This window comes from Phalacrocorax carbo, chromosome Z (genome assembly GCF_963921805.1).
Source record: "Phalacrocorax carbo chromosome Z, bPhaCar2.1, whole genome shotgun sequence".
In the NCBI taxonomy this organism is placed as follows: domain Eukaryota; kingdom Metazoa; phylum Chordata; class Aves; order Suliformes; family Phalacrocoracidae; genus Phalacrocorax; species Phalacrocorax carbo.
In genome coordinates this window covers 52,694,049-52,714,319 of record NC_087548.1, presented here as the reverse complement: position 1 = coordinate 52,714,319, position 20,271 = coordinate 52,694,049, and the positions used below count along the sequence as shown (strand labels likewise).

Below are 20,271 nucleotides of genomic sequence, written 5' to 3'. Positions count from 1 at the left end.
TCCACATTAATAAGTAGAGTATTCTTAGTCTTGGGTTTTCAGATTCTTATAGCTGATGCTCTAAAACCTAACTACTCATTACCAAACTCACTGTGAACACAAGTCTGTTTTGTATCCTGAATCTAACATTTTAGCTTGTTTTGGGCTTGTCCTACAAAGAGGGAGGTGGTTAAGGACATTATCGGCTTCCAGAAACAAATCTGTCCTTACCTTTGCAAGTCCAGAACAGTTGGTAGGTTTTGATGAACTTGCTAAAAATTTAATCTTTGCCAGAGAAAGTACACTGAATATTTCAGCCTGAAGTCAAATAATGTGCATGAAAGATGGGAATTCTTTCGCTGGCTTAACTATACCAATGTGACTCTAGAGCAACCCGTGCAAAAGAATATCGTGTCAGAATGAGTGTTTGTTACTTGAGGATACAAGCCTGCAAATACCTCTGCTCATGTGTTACTCATGTGAGTAGCCCAAATGAAATGTCGTGTGGCACTGTGAAGACAAGGCTGAGTGGTATCTGTACCATTTTACACGACACGTCCCTTATAGAGCTGTGACACTTCATCGTTCCCTGCACACCTCTTCTGACTGCTTCCATCTCTCCCTCCCGTTTCACAGATCTGCTTTTACTATGCACGTGGAAGCTGGGCATTCGGCAGTTCCTGAGGAAGGACCCAAAGACCTTCGCTGTCCTCTTTGCCTATATCACACCAAATATAAACGCAACATGATTGACCATATAGTTCTGCACAGAGGTAACAATATCCCTGTATGTGTCTGTATCTGATGAGGGGAATGCTGAACAACACCCTTGTCTTTCAGACTGGTTTCATCAAATTTTTCCTTCTCTGCACATCATTACATTTTCCCCTTTCTGTACATGAGAACAAGTATGTTGACTAAGTCATCAGCCCTTGAGTATCTTTTGTTTCATTTCTAAATGATGCATCTTATTTCCTGCAAAATTCAAAGTTAGCCAGTGCTGAAACAGGGCAGATTTAAAATTGGTTTTAAGCTTTTCCTCTAGAGAGGTTAAGTCATCAAATACCTGTTCAGCAAGAGTTGCCCTAATTTACAGCTCTAATCTAGGCCAGAGTTGTCTCCTGCTTATGTCCTTCTTATCATAAAGGCCTTTCTACCATAAACTCTGTGAGAAAGTATATCAACTGAACATAGAGGCCCCCAAAATATCCCTTGATTACTTGATTGAATTTTTTTCTCTTCAGCATTCTTTAGGATCAAAACAAGAATTCTCATATTTTTGGTTTTCTTTAAGACTCCTTTTCTATCTCCACCTCGCCCTTCCTTTTTTAAGCCAGCTAAAAGTGGGATTAGGGATTTCTATATTCTATTAACTGCGGGCTTGCTAGCTCAGAAGAGACAGCTGTTTGGGCTCTCTGGGCTGGGATTCCTGCCCATAGCTATCACACTTGATGCTTGTAGATGGTCTGTTGGCTGCTGAAATCTAAACCCATGTGTTGGGATGGCACTCTGCCTGCTTGCAGGTTGGGCAGAGTTTCACAGTAGGGTATTGGTGGTGAGCAAACACAAGTTTTGCATGCCATCTTTTTCCTGGAGGAGATCCTGGTGTGACAAGCGCTTTCGTAATTCCTTGTAACATACCACTTTTCAGTGTTGGTAGCTTAAAGTCCTTCTTGTACCAAAGCAGTGAGGTTGGCACTGTTTTCTGTCTGCTAGCAGGGCTATTCTGAGGGAACATCTGGGAAAAATGACCTGTCAGTGATTCAGAAAGCACATTACAAAGCTGCCTTATTTGGTTGTAAGAGTTTGGCAGATGCTTTAGCTTTTACTTCCTGTCTTTGAAGGTGTTGCTGTGTCTGATTTTGTCCAGCTTCAGGGCATACACCAGAATTAGCTCACTTTAGAGTAGAGGAGGGTTTAGTTAATGCTTGTGCAGGGGACTGTGCAGTTCCAGGTGCTACTGAGGGGTGCTCTGTTTTGTGGCTGTGCCAGGGCTCCAGTGGACACTGACAAAACTTTAAAATACAGATAGACAGGCTGAGGGAGAACTGGATGGGCTTGGTTAAGGTATTTTCCATCATGTGTAGACTTGACACTTGGATTGTCTAGTTGCAGAAGTGGAAGAGCACTTCATGAGCTCAAGCAGCTGTATGACCTATACAGAGCTGTTTCTGGCCGATTGTAAGGAGGTGGTTACCTCCTGGGTAAGTGACACTGCGGATCTCTTTCTTTTGTAGAGCTGTTGCTTCAGTTGCACAAACCATCCTCGAGCCTTTGTGCTGCTGAAACAAAGCTGATAGCAAAGAATATAATGATATACCCACGAGAGCATTGGGAGAGGTAGAACAGAGTAAAAAAAGTTTTAATGTAAATGGGATTATAGCTGATAAAGAATCTCAGAGGCCACTGAGGGACGGACAAGGGCCTTCTCTGGCATCAAGTGTCCAGGTAATAAAGGAAGTAGGGTCCTTCCTTAAAGTTCCTTCTGGTGCCTCTGGTGCGTCCAGCTTAAAAAAAACCACCTCTACAGTTGTGTTTAATTGTGTGGCAGCTGAAGCAGACAATTTCGATGAGATTTAACATGGACTGAAAGAAAGATTGAGGGATGGTGAATGTAGTCTAAGGTAGCCTTCCTTTTTTTATAGCTGTTGCATTGGTAAAACAAGGGCATAGCCCTGAGCTGTGGTCCAAGAAAATGAGTTCTGAGGTAGATGGAGTGGTGCAGTGTGTAAAATCAAGAGTGAAGGATTTGATCCATTCATAGTTAATGTTCCTTCTGTGTAAAAATACATGTTTACAGATGTGCGACCCTTACATTTCTTCCAAGTTGTTGCACCCCTAATCCTTGGTGAAACAGCATGTGCTTGAAAGGAGAGTATATTTGCTTCTTAATGAGTGGCTGCAGAAGCTGAGTTTTACAGGGCTAAAGTGTTATCAGCTAGAAGCCTGAATGCCTAGTGAGAAAAAATTAGGCAAGGAATTTGCTTCCCATTGAGAATGAGGGCAAACAGGAAGCTTCCCAAGAGCCTTCTTCCATGTATCATCTATTCCTCATCGGTGTAAACACAGTCCACTATCATTTCTGCGGGTACAGATGGAGCACAGACTCATTACAGGTGGCCTGTATCAGGGGACTGACACAGCCAGAGGCTGCTATGCAGGTAGGTGAAGAGAACAAGTTTGGCTCTCGAGTTCTTCCTGGCCTTTATGACAGGCAAGCCTTAGAGAGGAGACATAGGGAAGACAGGGAACTTTTGCTCTGTGGACAGCAGAGGTGCTGGCCTTCAGTGTAGTCTGGACAATGCAATTAGTTTTTGTTATCCCTTCCAGTAGCATTCCCATCACTCATTTTGAAACACATTGGTATTTTCCAGGCCCAAATGCAACTTACCAATATCATTGTTGGGTCTACTTTAAAATCCTTGGGACATTATTTTTAATTCTTTTAGCAATCATTTTATTCTCTTCCCGGTACAAATAGTGATTTTGTTCATCCATTTAATAGAATCACACCCATTTCTCTTGAATAGTAACATTAAGATTAAAAAGTCAAATTTTCAAATTCATCTACCTCCCCAAAAGCTTCATTGCTACACATCCAGATTCGTTGCACATGGTTATTTCTGGCATTATCCCTTGTACATGCAGAACCCTTGTGCTGTGCTTGCATTTGGCTACTGGAATGCAAACGCTATGTGTTTTGTGACTGTAGCTTGGATTTGCAGGCAAAAATGCATGTTTTCAGACACGCAACATGACCAAATAATTGGTGTGTGTCTAGATAGTAGGACTATGTTGTTTGTACTTGGTTTACCTTTAGGGGGAGGAAGTAACTTGTATATGCTGTGCTGTGTTGCTGAGTAAAGATTTTTCTTACAGCTAAGGACTGCTAGAATCATGGGCCCTTTATGCCTTAAGCAAAAAGATGTATATCTGCTTTGAGTTACTGTATTACAAATACCTAGTGCCTTAATGGTATTTCAGTTTCATCTCAGATCTGTATTACAGTTAGCCTGAATAAAAATGCAGTTTAATGGAAAGGTTTTATTTCTTAAACCAAGATGATGCTTTTTAGGTGTTTATTATGTTGTTGTTTTTTAATTACACCTCTTGCAAAATTGTCCTGCAATTCAGGGCATCTTTTTGTGAGGCATATACAGTAGCCTTTGTTTAGACACTTCTGAACTTTGAAGAAGTCTACACATGGATAAAGAAGCTACTGCTTTCAATATGTGTATGAGACTTTATGGTTTACTGTAATTTTGTCAGTTGCCCAGATGTGATAAGTGCATTCTAAATGAGAAATAAACAGACCTTTGTAGGAGCAAGCTGGAGATGAGAACATTACAAACCGTGAGGTTCTGGACCCAAATAACCATGCAAGTTCCAAAGTCACTGCTTCGAGGAAGCTCACTGACATGATTACATCTTGTAAAAGCTTTAAATCACCCCCTGAAAGTGAAATCCTTCAGGCTGGAATTGATGTTTATGTTTATTTTGCTTTTCTTGTGTTATTGTGTTGCCTTTGATTTGGGGAGTGTGTGTGTGATTGTGAGATAATAGGTTTTGCTAATGCGAATTAGTTAATGCTGCATTACTCCAGACTGGTAGATAAAAAGTTTTATACCATCCCATGTTTTAGCATTTTTAATCTGTGCCAGGTGCTAGAGGAAAAGTGAATTTTCAAATATAATAATTAGTATTTCTCTTTTTGAAAACATCACTTGACTGTTTCACTTTTAAAACCAGCTGCGTCACTGATTTCAGTGAGTTCAAAAGCACACAGCTGCAACAACCTTGTAAAAAGTCTTGTTATGACCCCAGAATCACAGCTTTACATTCTGTTGGCTATTAGACCCTATTCTCACCTCCCCTTTTCCCACGCTTAATGGCCACATCTTGGTGTCTTCATAGCTAGAGAAGCTGTTGTTTGTGTACAAACGAATTAAAAGTCTACAAGGGTTTTTTGAAGGCATAGCTTTGGGGAAAACCTCCACTTTTGAAGAGGCCAAAGAGGAAGTGATGAGATAGGATAACTTGTGTTCAGGGAGAAGCTGAGCAGGGTGGAATATTTTTGGGGCTGTAGAAAAAGTCTTGTGAGCAGTGGTGGCACGTGGATTGGCTAAAAGCGAACGAATAGTGGATCTTTTGCCACCTTCTGAAAACCCTAAGGGAGTTTGCATTTCTGTAGTTGTCTTTGGATGTGATATTACCCTCATCACTAAAGAAAAGGGCCCATTGGCTCAGATCGATACGTGGATTGTCACGTCTCATGTTCCCCTAGCTTTCACGTGTACTGTCTGAGATTCAGGCCTGGATTTTTAGTTTGTTTGTTTTAACCTGTCATTAGGGATGATCTGCATACACAGGATCAAACTCCTCCTTTAATCTGCATTCCATAAGGAGTAACAATACTAAATTTCAGTGTTCTAGTTCAAAAGGCCAGCTGAGTAACAAAAGCCGATAATGAGGGTCTCCTGGTGACCCTCAGCTGAAGGGTCAAATTTGGGGTTTCCCTTGTGCGCACAGCTTGGGGGGAACCACATGGCTGAGTGTTGTGCACATTGGATGGTGGTTCTGTCAAATGACTGAAATTAATTGCTGCTCTATGAAAGGTCAGTGCTTTGTTTGAGAAGCGGAGAGTTTAAAAACTCAGCAAGAGCATTTTCAGTACATGCCTGTATCCATGAGCTGAACTGTGACATAACATGTGTACAGATTTTGGTTGTGTTGTGAAGTTTCTGCCCCTGGCTGAACTGCACAGCCTCTTCCAGGAAAAGGTGATGCCTTGCACACCCACTCTGTCCTCAGAGAATAGCTTTAGATGTGGTGGTGAGGATACCAGCTCCGATTTTTATACATCCAGCAGGGTGATGCACTGGGAAGCACCCTGCAGCTTCCCTGTTTGTTACATTTCTAGCAGCCGTTCCTAGCTGCTGTCAAGTACTCAACCAAAATGGACTTTTGGTCTGGCTGATTTATGGCTGGTTTTGTATGCTCAGGCCCTGCTACTCTGACTCAAAGATGGCGTCTCATTTGCCTCAAAACCTCTATTCCCATCCTCTTCACCCAATAAGCAGTTACACTTATGAGGACACCTGCATTTGTAGCCTTGGAGGATTAACCCTGTCGTTGCAGGAAGAATTGTTTTTTGTGTTGGTCCAGCTTAGCTCCCATTCCTTTATAGATGGACTACCTATCCATGTAGCAGGTCCTATTCCTTGTGTGGGTGGTAGTGCCCAAACTGTTCACAAGTGGGCATGGTATTTCATAAAATTTGTTAAGTGAATTTTGTCCTATCCCTACAGAAGAGCGGGTCGTTCCCATTGAAGTCTGCCGTTCCAAACTGTCAAAGTACTTGCAGGGAGTTGTTTTCCGCTGTGATAAGTGTACCTTTACCTGCTCCAGTGATGAGAGCTTGCAGCAGCACATAGAGAAGCACAATGAACTGAAACCTTATAAATGCCAACTCTGCTACTATGAGACCAAACACACAGAGGAGCTGGACGCTCACCTTCGAGATGAGCACAAGGTAACATCCAAATAGTTTTAATTCGTAGCAACCTACTTCTTGCAAATGCTGTATTAGTCTACTTGCATGTCAACTCTCAGTAGCCAACTTGCCGTTCGGTTTTTTTCTCTCCCTCCCCAAATCTGGAAACTAACCCCCTATTGGACTTCACTTCCTCTGTTTTCTATTATTTCTTTTTCTCTTTAGAAACTCAAAATTGAGGGTTTCTGAAGCTGTTCAGATTGATCAGAATTGGCAGACTGTTGTATGCAGAGTATGATTGTCTGGAAAAGGCACTTGTGTACGCTAGGTTTATTTAAAGAGGGGAAAAAAAATGTTGTGAAACAATATTAAGGCTGTGTGATTCAGCTTCTCTAAAAGGCAGGAGATTCCAAACATAAGATTGCTCTGGCAACTTCAGCAGCATGACATGCCATGCATTTTTTAATAACAAAGAGGGCAATACATCTCCGTTTACATTTAACAAGAGAAAGATAAACAGCGAGTATAACCAGGTCCTAAGTTAAGACTGCTTTGGAGTTTTTTGTGGAGTGCCTGAGTGCAGACCTGATCCAGTCTTTGAGAAGTCATTAGAGGCTTTCCACAGACTGTTAGCTTTCAATTTCTGTAACTGTGAGCTGTGTAGCTGAGAGACACTGAAGTTCTAGAACTGCAATGTGTTTTGCAGTATTTCTTAAAAATGCTTCCTTGTCACATTTCCAGGGGAGGCAGCTAGATGCCTCCACCTGTTGGAGCTGAGCTGCTCAGGTTCTCACTAAAAACTCACTCCTGCTTCACGGACTGAATAACGCTTTCTTTACAGCCAAATACATTTATATTGACAGTTTTAGCAGCAGAAGTCCCAGCAAAACTTTCCTTACTTAAAAAATATTTGGCTGTCTTATAAAAACAAACTCTGTGAACCGATGTTGGCCTGCTATGCTTATCTGCCCTCTTCTTTATTACTTCTGGAGAGTCTTCTGCAATTCACCCAGTACATGAGATGCTCCATGCCTCCTAGTCACCACAGCAAGGCGCTTGGCCCGTGCAGGAGGCACTATCTTCATTCTTTTAACACAGTGCAACAGGCTGGGAAGATTATTCCCTTACTTAGCTCTCCCTTCCAATCCAGATCTGCACTGATGGTGCCAGTAGTTTAGTGTATCTTTTCTCCATTTCTCTTTGGTAATCTATATCGCTAATTTGTGTCCAAGTTCTGGGCTCAGAGACCCAAGTGATATATTGCACCTTAGAGTTCCTGTGCATGAGCTGAGTTGAATTAAGTGCCTTGCATGTGGTCTTGTTTGTTTAAATCTCCGTGGGTAATGTGTTAAGTCAGAGAACCTCATCACAGCTCCCTGTACAGAGTAGTGCTAGGAATCTGCACACCACCGCATTTAGGATAGTTTGCTATTTGGAGATACACTGCAGTCTAATTCACATGCTCCTTAGGTTCATTCACATTCTGTTTCCCACGGGGGGATAAAAAAATAGTCAGTGGGTGTTGATATTTCATTCAGCATCTTTCAGGAGGTGTTATACTGCACGCATTCCTCCATCTCTATCCTCTCTGCCTCTGTGGCTCAGTGCCTATGCTGCTGGAAGGCTGTGTCTTTGCATGAAAGATTAATCCAAAATCCTTCCCAGCAGCGATCAGTGAGCTCAGAGGGCACTTGTCATCCAACAAGTATTAGCCCTAGTGTCCTGGTCATGCTCCACGTTCTCCGCCTGTACTGTAAATCTGGACTGCTCCTCTGCTGTTTCTGTTGGATGTGGTGGAGTTCCTGACTTCTGTGCCCCAAGCTGATCCTTTCATACTGCTGCTGTGAGCTGTTAAGTAGCTGGTGCATATCACCCTAGGGTGAGCTGAATTTGACTGCTGGGTGGAGTGTTCCCATTATAGCCTGTGTATCAGTTTGCAAAGTACTTTGCAGCCCTTCATAATGAAAATTAATCTGTTATTAATGAGTGAAAGTGTATGTGGCACACAGCAGCCGTGTTCTTAGTAAAAGACCCATCCTTTCATGAATGAAGCTGAATGTCACAAAGAATTTTCCTTCAGTGTGGAATAGGTAGTGCAATAGCAGCATTTGATCACAGTGGTTGAATGGTCCCATATAAAGCTGAAAACTTAGTGTTTTCCATTTTGTGTATTTTTTGTTTGTTTTAATACATCAAAAACAGGAAGAAATGGGGGGGTTTACTGAATGTCACTAATTTTTGAAAACCAAAAATGCAAATGCAGAATCAACAGCAAAAGAAGAATCACTGTTATTGAAAAGATAGAGTATTAACTTGATTAGGTAACTGCATGTCACCTCTAGCTGAGCAGGCTTTGGGGTGTACTAGATTTTGTTTTGCATACGTGATGCTTGTTCTGCTTAGCTGATGATTGTACTGATTGCTGACAAAAGTGTTCCTTTGAAAGGTGAGTCGTAATTTTGAGCTGGTTGGACGGGTTAACTTGGACCAGCTGGAACAAATGAAGGGGAAAACAGAGAGCTCCAGCAGTGATGAAGAAGAAAAAGAAGAAGAGTTAAGCCCCAAGACTGAAGAGAGAGGTCAGTGCAGCTTCTTTTTTTTTTTTTTTTTGGCACTGCAGCATGCACCACCAGTCCCACCAAGCAAGGTCAGCTGTTGACTCTACAGCACATTCCTGTAGAGCCATGAAGGCATGCCAGCAAGAGCAGAATGGGGCTTTTGTGAAGACACTGCTCCTGGGGGAATCTCATGTTTCTAATCCTTATTACAAGTTTTCTGTCTGTTAAGAAAATACATACTATGAAAAAACACAGATAGCATCTGTGTCTTATCTCCCCATGCAGATAACATGTATAAGGGCTTGGAAAACTATGTAAGTGGAGTATTTTAGTGGTCTGTCAGATTTTCTGTTTTGGTAGCCAGTTTTCAGCTTTTCACTCGGCATTGTTCAAGCAAGGGCTGAAGGATTCATGGCCAAACTTTTTTATGGGCTGTTATTAACTCTGTGCGCGGCATTCCTTGTCAGACAGAGTCAGTCGTGTTGCAGTTGCTGCAGTTGGCAGCTCTGAAGCCAGTGTAGGTCCATGCCCCACCTGTACCATTGTGCATTGAATTATGTTCCTAAGTTAATATCTAAGACTAATCCCCCAGACTTCAGCAAGGCTAGGCCATGTGCTTCCTAATGCTTTTGGTTTGGTTGAAGTTAGATCAGCAGGGAAAAAGTAAGTTCTCTGTAAATTGAATTAAGGGTTTTTTGTCCTTCCCTTCCAACAACCTTCCCCCATGAAAACCAGGTTATTGCAGTATCTGGTGTAAACTCTCTGTTGTCTAGTCTGCTCTGGTGCACAATTCATCAGTCAAATTCAGTATGTTTGCAACTCTTTAGCCCTGTGATATTTGAATGTCAGATTCCCAGCGTCACCCACCCTCTTGATGCTGATGACTGCAGTTAGCCAAGTTCTGTGTACTTTAACTAAAGATAGACCACCAGTTTACCTTTTCCCTCTTGAATTTTCAGCTTTCAAACTCTCTCGGGAGTTGTTCACAAAAGAAAATGTGTCTCCCTATGTCTTTTCAGACCTTGAAAAATTCTGATTTCTGGATTCACAGGTTGTTTACAGAACAGGAGGGGCTCAGATCATGCTTCTTACCTTTTAATAGCAAGACCCCAGCGTCTTGGCTTTTGTTTATTGTCCCTCCGCAGCATAACTTTGGTCTGCACTTGCCACCAGCACTTCACTTCAAGTGTGGCTAGTGATGGTTTTTATTTAAATGAGAAAAGAAGTGAGTTGGATAGGAAACCATTTACATTTTAATGAAAAATATCCTTCACAAGATTTTAGGCAGAGCAGTAGAAGAATCAGAAGAGGACCTAAAGGGATGTTTGTCGTATATGTGTTTCAAAGTTCAACATTAGTAACTTGTGGGGAAACATGCTTGGGTGTCTGTCTGGGGACAGCTTTGACCCTCAGAGCTTCAAGGCTGGAACAGTGATTGTGCAATGTTTTGACTAAAGGACCAGCTCACCTTAGTTGCAGATGTAGCAGGCTGATTAATGTTTTGTATAGACCCATAGCTAGCGGGGGATGCTGTCCTTGTGAGGATTTACCTTAGCATTACATACAAGCACAGGTGCTGAAATGACCTTGGAAGCCATGGTATCTAGACCAAGAAGAAGGTGCTATCTGCCAAGCCTTACAAATCCCTATAAATGCACCACGGGGAGGGGGACAGCCCAAGGTGAAATTCATTGTTTAAATTGGTTTTAGCCTTTACGCTATGAAAATGTGAAAATATCCCTTTCTATGATGGAGTTTTTAATTTGCAGGATAATAAGTGTTACCCCCATGTCTCATGTGATCAATAGTTAAGCAAGGGATGGTGTCTTAATAATTCCAATTTTTATTTTGTACTTTTTTTCACCTGTATCTGTGGGTTTTTAATCTGTAACTGGCTAAAATGATTTCTGCATTCTTGTTCACATGACCAGTCTAAAAAAATTACACATATTTCCAAGTTTGTTTTGCAGCTATTCTTCCTTAACAGGCCTATAGGGCCAATGTTTCACCATTGTTATTTTTTCCTCCTTTTTAATGTGTTACCATTTGTAATATATTTTACTAAAATAGCTAGAAAATGCAGAAAGCCCTTTTGCCTACTACAGCAAGGGTATTTAGAAAAGATCCAGCTGTAGTGACTATATTTTTCTAGACAAGTTGTGGGTTACCACTGTAAGATGCAAGATGCAAGGTATGCTTTTGAAAAATGATGCCAGTTAGAAGGAAACTGAAGGCGTGATTGGATGCTGAGTTGGATGCTGACATCTCCCTATGGATTTTCAGAAGATAGTTCTAAAACAGAAATGGTTTTCCCTGTTAGCAGAGGACCAGACCTATGGTCTTAAATATAGCCTGTCGCAGTGGTTAATGCCATCACAGCTTTCAAACCACATCAGATAGTGTAATCCTGTATGGCACTCGGGTGCTTTTGACAATTCTAGCCTGTATGGTGTTAGCAGGAATTGGGATTTGCTGAGAGACCCTCTGTGTGCTCAGAGTATCTGGAAGCAAGTGCTGTCTGAACCCCCTGAAGTCTGTGACTTCAGCAGAGCCAGGATTTCTTCCCATGAGTCAAACAGGTGCCTAGAACAGCTTGCCCTCGTAGGGACTGCATCCCAGAGGAACTGTCTTCACAGACGTTTATGCCTTGGTCTTAGCAGAAACTGGAATCAAGAGATGTTTTTCCACAGTAGACAAAAATAAATGTCCATGAGTGCATATGTGATGGAGGAAAACCTCAGAGGTCAGTTGCCTGTGCACTCTGTTACCTCTCATCTGCAGGCCCAGAGAGGAGCAGCTTCTGATATTCCTCCAAGGAAGCAGTACAAATCCACAGCCCTAGAAGCAAAACTGATTGGGAAGTAGGGTGAACAAGATAGTGTTTTCTGAAGAGGTGATAGATTTACTAGAGTAGCACTTTCTAATCTTGATGGGAGTTGCAAGTATAAATCACAGACTTGTTTGGGTTGGAAAGGACCTTGAAAGATCATGCAGTCCCAACGCCCCTGCCATGGGTGGAGACATCTTTCATTAGATAAGGTTTCTTAAAGCCCTGTCCAACCCGACCGTGAACACATCTAAAGATGGGGCATCCACACCTTCTCCGGGCAACCTGTTCCAGTGTTTCAACACTCTCATCTTAAAAAATTTCTTCCTTATGTACAATCTAAACCTGCCCTCTTTCAGTTTAAAGACATTGCCCCATGTACCGTCACTGCAGGCCCTGGTAAAAAGTCTCTCTCCATCTTTCTCATAAGACCCCTTTAAGAATTGAAAAGCCACAACAAGGTCTTCTTGGAGCCTTCTCTTCTCACGGCTGAACAACCCAAACTCCTCCCTATTTAAGCAAAACAGCCTCTATGTTGTGTATCTCCTCTCTGCAGAGGCCCAGATTAAACTTCCTATTGTGTATTATACGGTAGGTATGTTCTCTTACAGAACAGCAGCATTTGCCTCTAAAACTGTACCCTCTGTAAATATTTGTCCCTGTACTATGACTAGTCTGTGTTGTGGTGTGTTTATAAATTCATACCACACATAAGGTATAAAATCCAGATGTAAACTGAACTAATGGCATTGATTTACTTTCTGGTGTTCGTCTTGACACAGCACCTTACTTTGTGAGATTTAACTGTGTAATAAGTCACTGACAGTAAGTAATACAAAGTGGTTTTTTTTTCTTTCAGGGGGAGGAGGCAAAAAATTAAGAACCATTCCATACAGAACTTTTGTGAAGGCTAACTAGTGAGAAATGTGTCACTAAAATACATTTAAAGGACTTACATACAGATAATAGGAACGTGTGGGCAATTTAAAAGTTCATAGGCTGATCTTGAACAGAGTAAATCTGAGAGTGCAGAAATCAAGTGAGCAGGGATCAGAACCAAAATGAAGCAAAATCCCTTTTATTATGTAGTTTGGGAGGAGTCAGAAAGACATTCTGTTGATTTCTTGCTTAAGATAATCCCTGGTAAGGAATTAATGCTCTAGCAGATGGTGCTGTCTCATTTCCAGCAAAAGAATCAAGTCAGATAGTCCATGCAATTATTTTTAATGGCTTGTGTGGTGATCTTCTTAATTTGTGAGAAAATGTTTCATCTTTTGTTAAAGCTGGCTGTGTTCACATGGAGCTTGGCTTTCAGAAATACCGCTCCCTGAGCTGCCAGTGGCTTCACTCGTATTACTAGGTGCTTGACACTTCTGCAAATGAGGCCCCAAACACTTTGTATAAAAAATTAGGATGGGATGAAACACCTATGCAGTTAAAACGCAGGACTTAACCCATGAGACTTCACGATGAAGGGATTTCTATTTATTATGAGGATCCCATGTAAAATATACCAAGTCTTTGTTTTCTAAAATTCATACTACTAATTCAAAAATCATTGATGGGCTCCAGTGGATTCTTTGATTTTGGTTTCAGCCATAAACTTCTCAGCTGTGGTTTTGAATTAAAAGTCTGCAGTTTCTTCATTTGTGGAAATACAGGAACAGGGAGTAGTAACTGGTTACCCTTATTGGCAGAGGTGCTGTAAGACTTAGGATAGGATTTGATGCTTGCAGTGTCACTTTGCTTTGGGTGAGTTGCATTTTCACAAGCACGGTTATTTGGTAGCTAATTACTTTTGCTTCTTAGGCATGAGAAAGTGCAGCAGAAGGGATCAGAGTAGGATCACAGCGGTCACTTCTTGCCCTGGCACTTATGATGAATTAATGGGCTATGCTGACATTTTCCAGATCCCATGATGTTTCCTGACAGCGGTGCTCCAGAGAAACGCTTCCCGTGTGAGTTCTGTGGCCGGTCATTTACGGAAGGCTCTGAGTGGGAGCGGCACGTGCTGAGACATGGCATGTAAGTTGGTTTACATTCCTTTGCCAAGCATCCATAGGTAACAGCAGATCTCTGTGCATTCCCCTCACCCATTCCTCGCCTCCCAAGAAGCCCTGTGATGAAGGCAAACACAGTTCTATGAAGAACAATTCTGTCTATCACAAGTGTGGATAGAGCCGTCAGATGTCTCTGCATGGTGAGGTCCTGTTCAGCCTTTTTAACTCTTATGCCTAGGGTGGCTGTAGACTGTAGGATTTAACTGTGATTCTAAAACTTAAGATTGTCCCAAGGTGAATACCACTTGTCCAGGATTAACTTTACATGAGTGTACTGTTGATTTTGCTTGCCAGCAAAGCAGCATAAAAATGGCAGAAAATTATACAGAATGTTCTAGGAAGGAACTGGAGGTTTTTTCCTCTGTATTTTTATATCCCTTTCGCACACTTGCAGCTAAACTTACATAGTGCAAAGAATTACGTGTAGAGAAATGTCAAGACCTTCAAAGGAAGTAAAATCAGCCTGAATTAACTCCTCCTACAGTGTGCATGGTAAAGTTCACTAGTTCATCTTTATAGTGCAGATCTGTGCCTTTCTATACCAGTTTGCATGCTGTAGAATTATATGTTTCATAGATAAGACAGGCATCTCTGGAACAATCATTTTCCTTCTGTTGATGAAGATCTTGTTGGTAGCGGAGATCTCTTTGTCGACCAGAGTTTCTTCAAAGAGTAGGTTTCATTCAAGTTTGCTGACGTATGGAAGACATTTGAATACAATATTGCAGCTTAACTGTCATGGGATGAGAAATATTACTTCCCTTAATCTTGTCTGCCTAAATATGAATACTTGAAACGTTGCAACCTATAGAAAGTTTTATTGGATCGTTAACTCTTTGGGAGTACTCTTTTCCTATGCCCTTGTTTGGCACTTGTAAATCTTGTTTACAAGGGACTGGGGAAAGGAGAATAAACTTTTAAAAGTCAGAATTGGGGTTCTTCCCTCTGATCTCATATCTGTCCTAGTGTAGAGCACTATAGAATGCCATGGGTCCCACTGGTAGCTTCATTCCACTGCCTCTCCTTTAGAGCATGAGGTGGCAATGGTGTGGCTGCTTGCATCTACCTTCTTAGAAAGTGATGTGTTTTTCAACCTCGTGTGACACACACAGATTGACTTTGCTGTTCTCTGTATCAACTGTGTTTCTGTTTTCTGCCGCCTGGTTTTCCAGGGCACTGAATGAAAGCAAGCACAGGACCAGTGAGGACAGCCAGCCAAAGGAGGACATAGAAGAAACTGTTAGCACACTGCCAGAAGAAAAAGAAGGCATTGAGAAAATGGTGGTGGACTATTCCCACAACAGTGAAACAGCAGCCAGCGTGGTAGCTGCTGACAAACCTCTCCAAGACAACTCAGAGGCCAAAAACGAATAAGCATTTGGTGTGATTCTAATCAACGTACTTGAACAGTGATGAACGGGGTGGGGTGGGTGGGTGGGGTGGGCAGAAGGAAGATATAAAGCTGCTTTTAGGACTGAATGATCTATTTTCAAAGCACTGGTACCTGTGTGAGTGTGTGTATATTAAAGTTATTTAAGTGATGGAATAAGTGGCTCCATTACATCACTGCATCTTTTCTTCTGGATCTTGACAATGGGAAGTTACATTCATCTTGGACTAATGAAGCAACTCCCCGTATTCCTACATTACACATCGTGCTTTGCAGTGGAGACTTGGATTGTTTGTGGATGGAAGCGTCGTGAGCATGGAAGAAGTGGGGGGGACAACTTTTCAACGCACAAATTTGTGTGCGTTTTTCTAGTTTTAATACATAATGCTTTTCCAGACTGAATGCAACTGCTTTAGAAAAGAAAAAAAAAGAGAAAAAAAAAAAAAAAAGGAAAACAAAAACAAAACAGAAACTGCTTTGCTTAAAACAGTCACCTGTTTCCTAGTACCTCAGAATTAACCAAGGGAGATCTCTGCATTTGTCAGTACTACCTGTTGTTGTTGTGGTTAAATGTAGAGAGACTGCTGGGCAAGGTGGTGAATGGAGGAAGAAAAGAAGTTTTAAAGAAAGGAAAACAAATTGTGCTTAAAATCCCAGTGTGGGTTTTATTTCTTAAAATACTGTGATTTTTTTAATTATTTTAGTAAAAAAAAAAACAAAAAAAAAGAGAGAGAGACTTTAATTCCTAGATAACTGTTTGTGAATTGTCATCCTTTATTCCAGGTAAGCTGTTTGTTAGTATTCTGTTATAATTTTAGGATTTGATAGATTTCATGTGACTGATTGTGCAGTTTTGTTTGCCCCATGTTTATTTTCTATCAGCCTGAGGTGTTACAAATACAGCACAATTAAGTTTCTCATGAAAAATGAGTATTTCTTTTCGAGGGGGGACAGGGAAAGGAGACTAGATCTTGTGAATAGGACTTTTTGTTGTTGTTAATTTTAAACATGGAAATAACAAAGAAGTTTTAACTTTTTTTAAAAAACTAAAGAACCAAACTTACGGCACAGCTATGCAGCTCGCGGGCCAAACACATAGGTCCTCATAACCGTTCTGTTGCTTGTCATATTAACATCTATCAGTCTCACACCAGTAACTTTTCGTTAAGATTGGCTGCCTTTTTTTTCTTCCGTCTGTGGTGTGTGTGTTGTTTTTTTTTTTGTTTAGGTGTGGTGGGAGGGAGGGGTGTCTGTTAAAACATCTTTTTGCAAGCGAAGGTGAAATAGTTACATACGACATTGAGCCTGGAGAACTACTTTTACTCGATTCAAGATGGAGTTGCTAAGTTTTTCCCCTCCTCCTTAGCTTTTAGCATGAGGGGAGCAGCGTAGAATGAATATGAACCTGCATACCTAAGTGGCTGATCCTGCACTACTTCTTGGGTAGAAAGCCTACCAAACTCAACCGGAATTTTGCCTGAGCAACAAATACAGGATCTGTGCCCATGGTATGTTCTGATTGTGAACAAAAAAAAAAAAAAAAAAAAAAAAAAAAAGAGTTTCTTTCCAAAAAGTAGAAAGTACTTGACTGAAACCTAGTTTTAGAAATGCATGTGTCTTTGTTTGTTTTTTTTGTTTTGGGGGGGATCTGGGGGAGGGGGAGGGGGGAAAATAGGGAGCTGCTGAGGAAACGGTGTCCTAGAGAGCTTCACATAAAATTGATGGCAAAAATGTTGCATTTGTGGAATAAGTGCTACTTGAGAAGCATGGTGTTTTGCTTTTGGGGATTCATCAGTTGTGTGTTAGGGGGATTATTTTGATTTTTTTTTTTGTTGGGTTCTGTTTTGTTTTGTTTTTTGAAGTAGGGAGGGAATGTCGTGGAAAAACACATTGGAGGGACAAGTATAAATACACATTTTGTGTCTGTATTTGTTTTTTAATTGGCCTCATTTCAAATGTATTTAAACAGTTCCATACCTGGATTGGGTGTTTGTAATGGTTACCAAAAATGAAAAAGAAAAAAAAAAAAAAAAAAAGAAATAATGATTGTGACATGCTTTTATCACTACTTTATTTTTCAAATAACATGTAAATATTGTAATCCATTGGATTTTGTTTTGCTAACCTGTTAATAAAAAATATGGGACCATTATCCTTTTAACAAGCCTAGAATGTCCTACTTTTTTTCCTTTTATTCTTTTCCCAAAAATGTATACCTGATGTATTGTGGACACACATTTTAGATGCATTATTATGATTCTGTTGACTGTAATGACGTAGAATTGAAAATAACATTTTTTTCATTGTTTAATTTATACAGAGGACTTTTTCAGAGTTTGACAGAAGGAAATAATAGCAAAATGCTAACCCATTGGCTTCAGCACTCGGTATTTCCTGATTTTAAAATTACTGCTTACTGATGGGGGATAGGAAGGGGATACTGAACTGTTGCACTGACGGGTTTGTTTTTTTTAAAAAAAAAAAACAATGAAAATTAATAAAAACTTTTTAAGAGTGTGTCCTTGTGTGTGTAGTTTTGTATTGGCTACTCTGATGGTAGGTCTGTTCAAGTGACTGGTTCTGCAACTGGCAGCTCCGGGAGGCAGCACAGCACCCTTTTTTCCCTATACACCTTTTCCTCTCCTATTTCACAGGGAATTTTGGATTTGCAGGCGGGGGGGAGGGAGTGACTTCCCCTAGCTCACACGGCTCTAGGGTCTACCACATCTCTGAAGAATGCCTTGAATATCCACCACCAGCCCAACATACATTAGAGGTCAAGGGCACACTGCCAAGGTCTGCTGACTCCTCCTGAACCCAAACATAGAAATGAAGGAATTTTGCGGGCTGTCTTGAAGGATCAAAATAGATGGAGACAGGCTGGTATTTGGATTATCAACTCAGTCTCTTCATGAGTTGGGGTACTGTACACTCCAGTATCTGATGACCTACTGGATCCAGCACTGAGGCTGTGCTTAACTGCAGTTGAATATACGCCCAGTAAGATGGAGCGGGAGGCATCGTTTTTTCCTCTTTCTCCATTGAAAACTTAAACTGATGCTTGTGGTGTTGTCTTGGAATCTTTCTTTGCTAAACACACATTCAGAAGATGTCAGGGTTTTTTTTCTGGGTGTGTTTTAATCAGATCCTGTTTCCAGTTTAAGTAGCTTTTTGATTGTACTGGAACTGGATCTCAACTGAGTGTATATGACATTAAACAGTATGAAAGCTTTGATCAGCTGATAGCTTTACATGCTTCCACCTTTTTCCCTAAGAGTCAAAATATTTCTCTGTTAAAATACTTATTTCCTTATCCTATGTTTACAGAGAAGTAAAAGAAAAGCATGCAGTTCAGGCTGTTAAGACATTTCCTTTTTTCAGTGGTCCCTGGGAACATTTGTTCATAAGGGAGACCTACAAATATTTTGCACATTATATGTTCTAGCCCAGAGCTAACCTGCACTTCTGCCAATTTAAAAAGAGAAAGGGTTGCTCAGTGGTATGTCACTAACAAGAATTATGTAACTGATGCAATGAAAGACCTTGGGATGATTTCAGGAGTATTACAGTTGCATTATCCCCTTCACCTCAGCGGCAGGATATGTGAGTTTGAAACAAAGCCCTCCACCTTCCCAGTTTTAGGTCTCTGGCTGAACATGACTGGATCACCTGCCTTGAGATTCCTGTGCTGAATTGAAATATAACAAGGGGGTGGGAGGAAAGAGGCAAAGGAAAGAGTTACTAACACAATTCTATACTCGCATTACTTCTCTGCCTTGCTGGACAATTCCCTTTCTCATAACTGGGAGCCCTGGGCTTCACAGGGAGCATTTGTGCTGTGCAACAACTGGTGTTCTGCACACAGTGTATTCCCAAGCTCATTGTCCTTCCTTTTCTTAAGGAGTCTGGGTAAATGTTTGCCATGTTATTGCTAGCTGACTGCTGGCATTTTCTTCTCGTCTAGAGGTCCCTGAATGCTCTCCATGCAAAGATCTTGGCTTTGTATTCACACCAGTGCAAAGGCTTTGCCAGGAGTTGCTATGGGAAAGGAGACTGCTATCTCCCTCTCTTGCAAACACACAACCTCCCTGGAGAAGAGTTGAGCAGTTGAGGTTACTCTGTGGGACCCCCTTGGGGACCAACACTGAGGACTGGCAGAGTCATGATAAGTAAGGATTATAGATCCATAACTGTAGGGTTTCCAGTGGAAAGCCTGCTCTTTGCGAAGTGATAGGGACTATGTGAAATGTTGATACTTGTGGCCCAGTTATCTTGGAAACTGGTGCCGTGCGGAAGACTTCATATGAACTTAAACAGCATTCTCCTGGCTTCAAGAAAATATCTAGCTACAATTGCAGATGTTCAGTACATTTCAATGAAAACTGCCCCAAGTTTCCCCGCTCTTCCTTACCCTGAAGTCTTTCTTCAATATTTTTCTGGTAACACAGGACTTTTCCACCATGAAAGCCAGCTGTCTGGCTCCAAAACAAGATTACTGACTAGGAAGTGGTTCTGGATAAGAAGATTTTGGAAAAGGGAATGTTTTAGTCCAAGATAGGCTTGAGATGTTAGAGAAACCTTTGTTTGTTTGCAGCATGGTTGATTTCATGCCCCCCACACCAACCACTGCTGGAAACAGGGATTCCAGCTTGAGCACTCTGAAGTACAAAGTTTAGCCTTGAAGTCTGTAGTCCTTCCAGGATGTAAACCTTGTAAACTTTTTATTGTCTTCTCATCAGTCACATACCAAACTGTCCTCAGATAAATGGATGGGTGCAAACACTCTGTGAACTAAAGGTGGGGCTGGGTGGCATAAGTCAAAGAGCAAACATCCTGGCCAAAGTCTTGGTAAAGGTGGCTGATACCTACTTGGATAAACTAATGTTTGGGGAGCCTAGCTGAAGGCATTGTCTTTGCTGCTGCATTTGCAGTTACCTGTGTGTGGAAATACAGTGCATATTTTG

General features: G+C 41.2%; 1 protein-coding gene across 6 annotated transcripts in view; it reads left to right on the top strand.

Annotated features, from left to right (window-relative positions):
• ZNF462 (zinc finger protein 462) overlaps nucleotides 1-17,824 on the top strand; it is a 93,375-nt gene extending 75,551 nt beyond the window's left edge. For 5 of the 6 annotated variants that reach the window (XM_064439059.1, XM_064439063.1, XM_064439062.1 and 2 more), the window contains 5 exons: nucleotides 616-752; nucleotides 6,288-6,511; nucleotides 8,919-9,051; nucleotides 13,768-13,882; nucleotides 15,090-17,824. In XM_064439059.1, the coding sequence (XP_064295129.1) occupies nucleotides 616-752; nucleotides 6,288-6,511; nucleotides 8,919-9,051; nucleotides 13,768-13,882; nucleotides 15,090-15,291 (811 nt within the window). In that variant the 3' untranslated portion in view covers nucleotides 15,292-17,824. The other variant, XM_064439065.1, reaches the window with a different exon arrangement.
• Nucleotides 17,825-20,271: the final 2,447 nt, after the last annotated feature.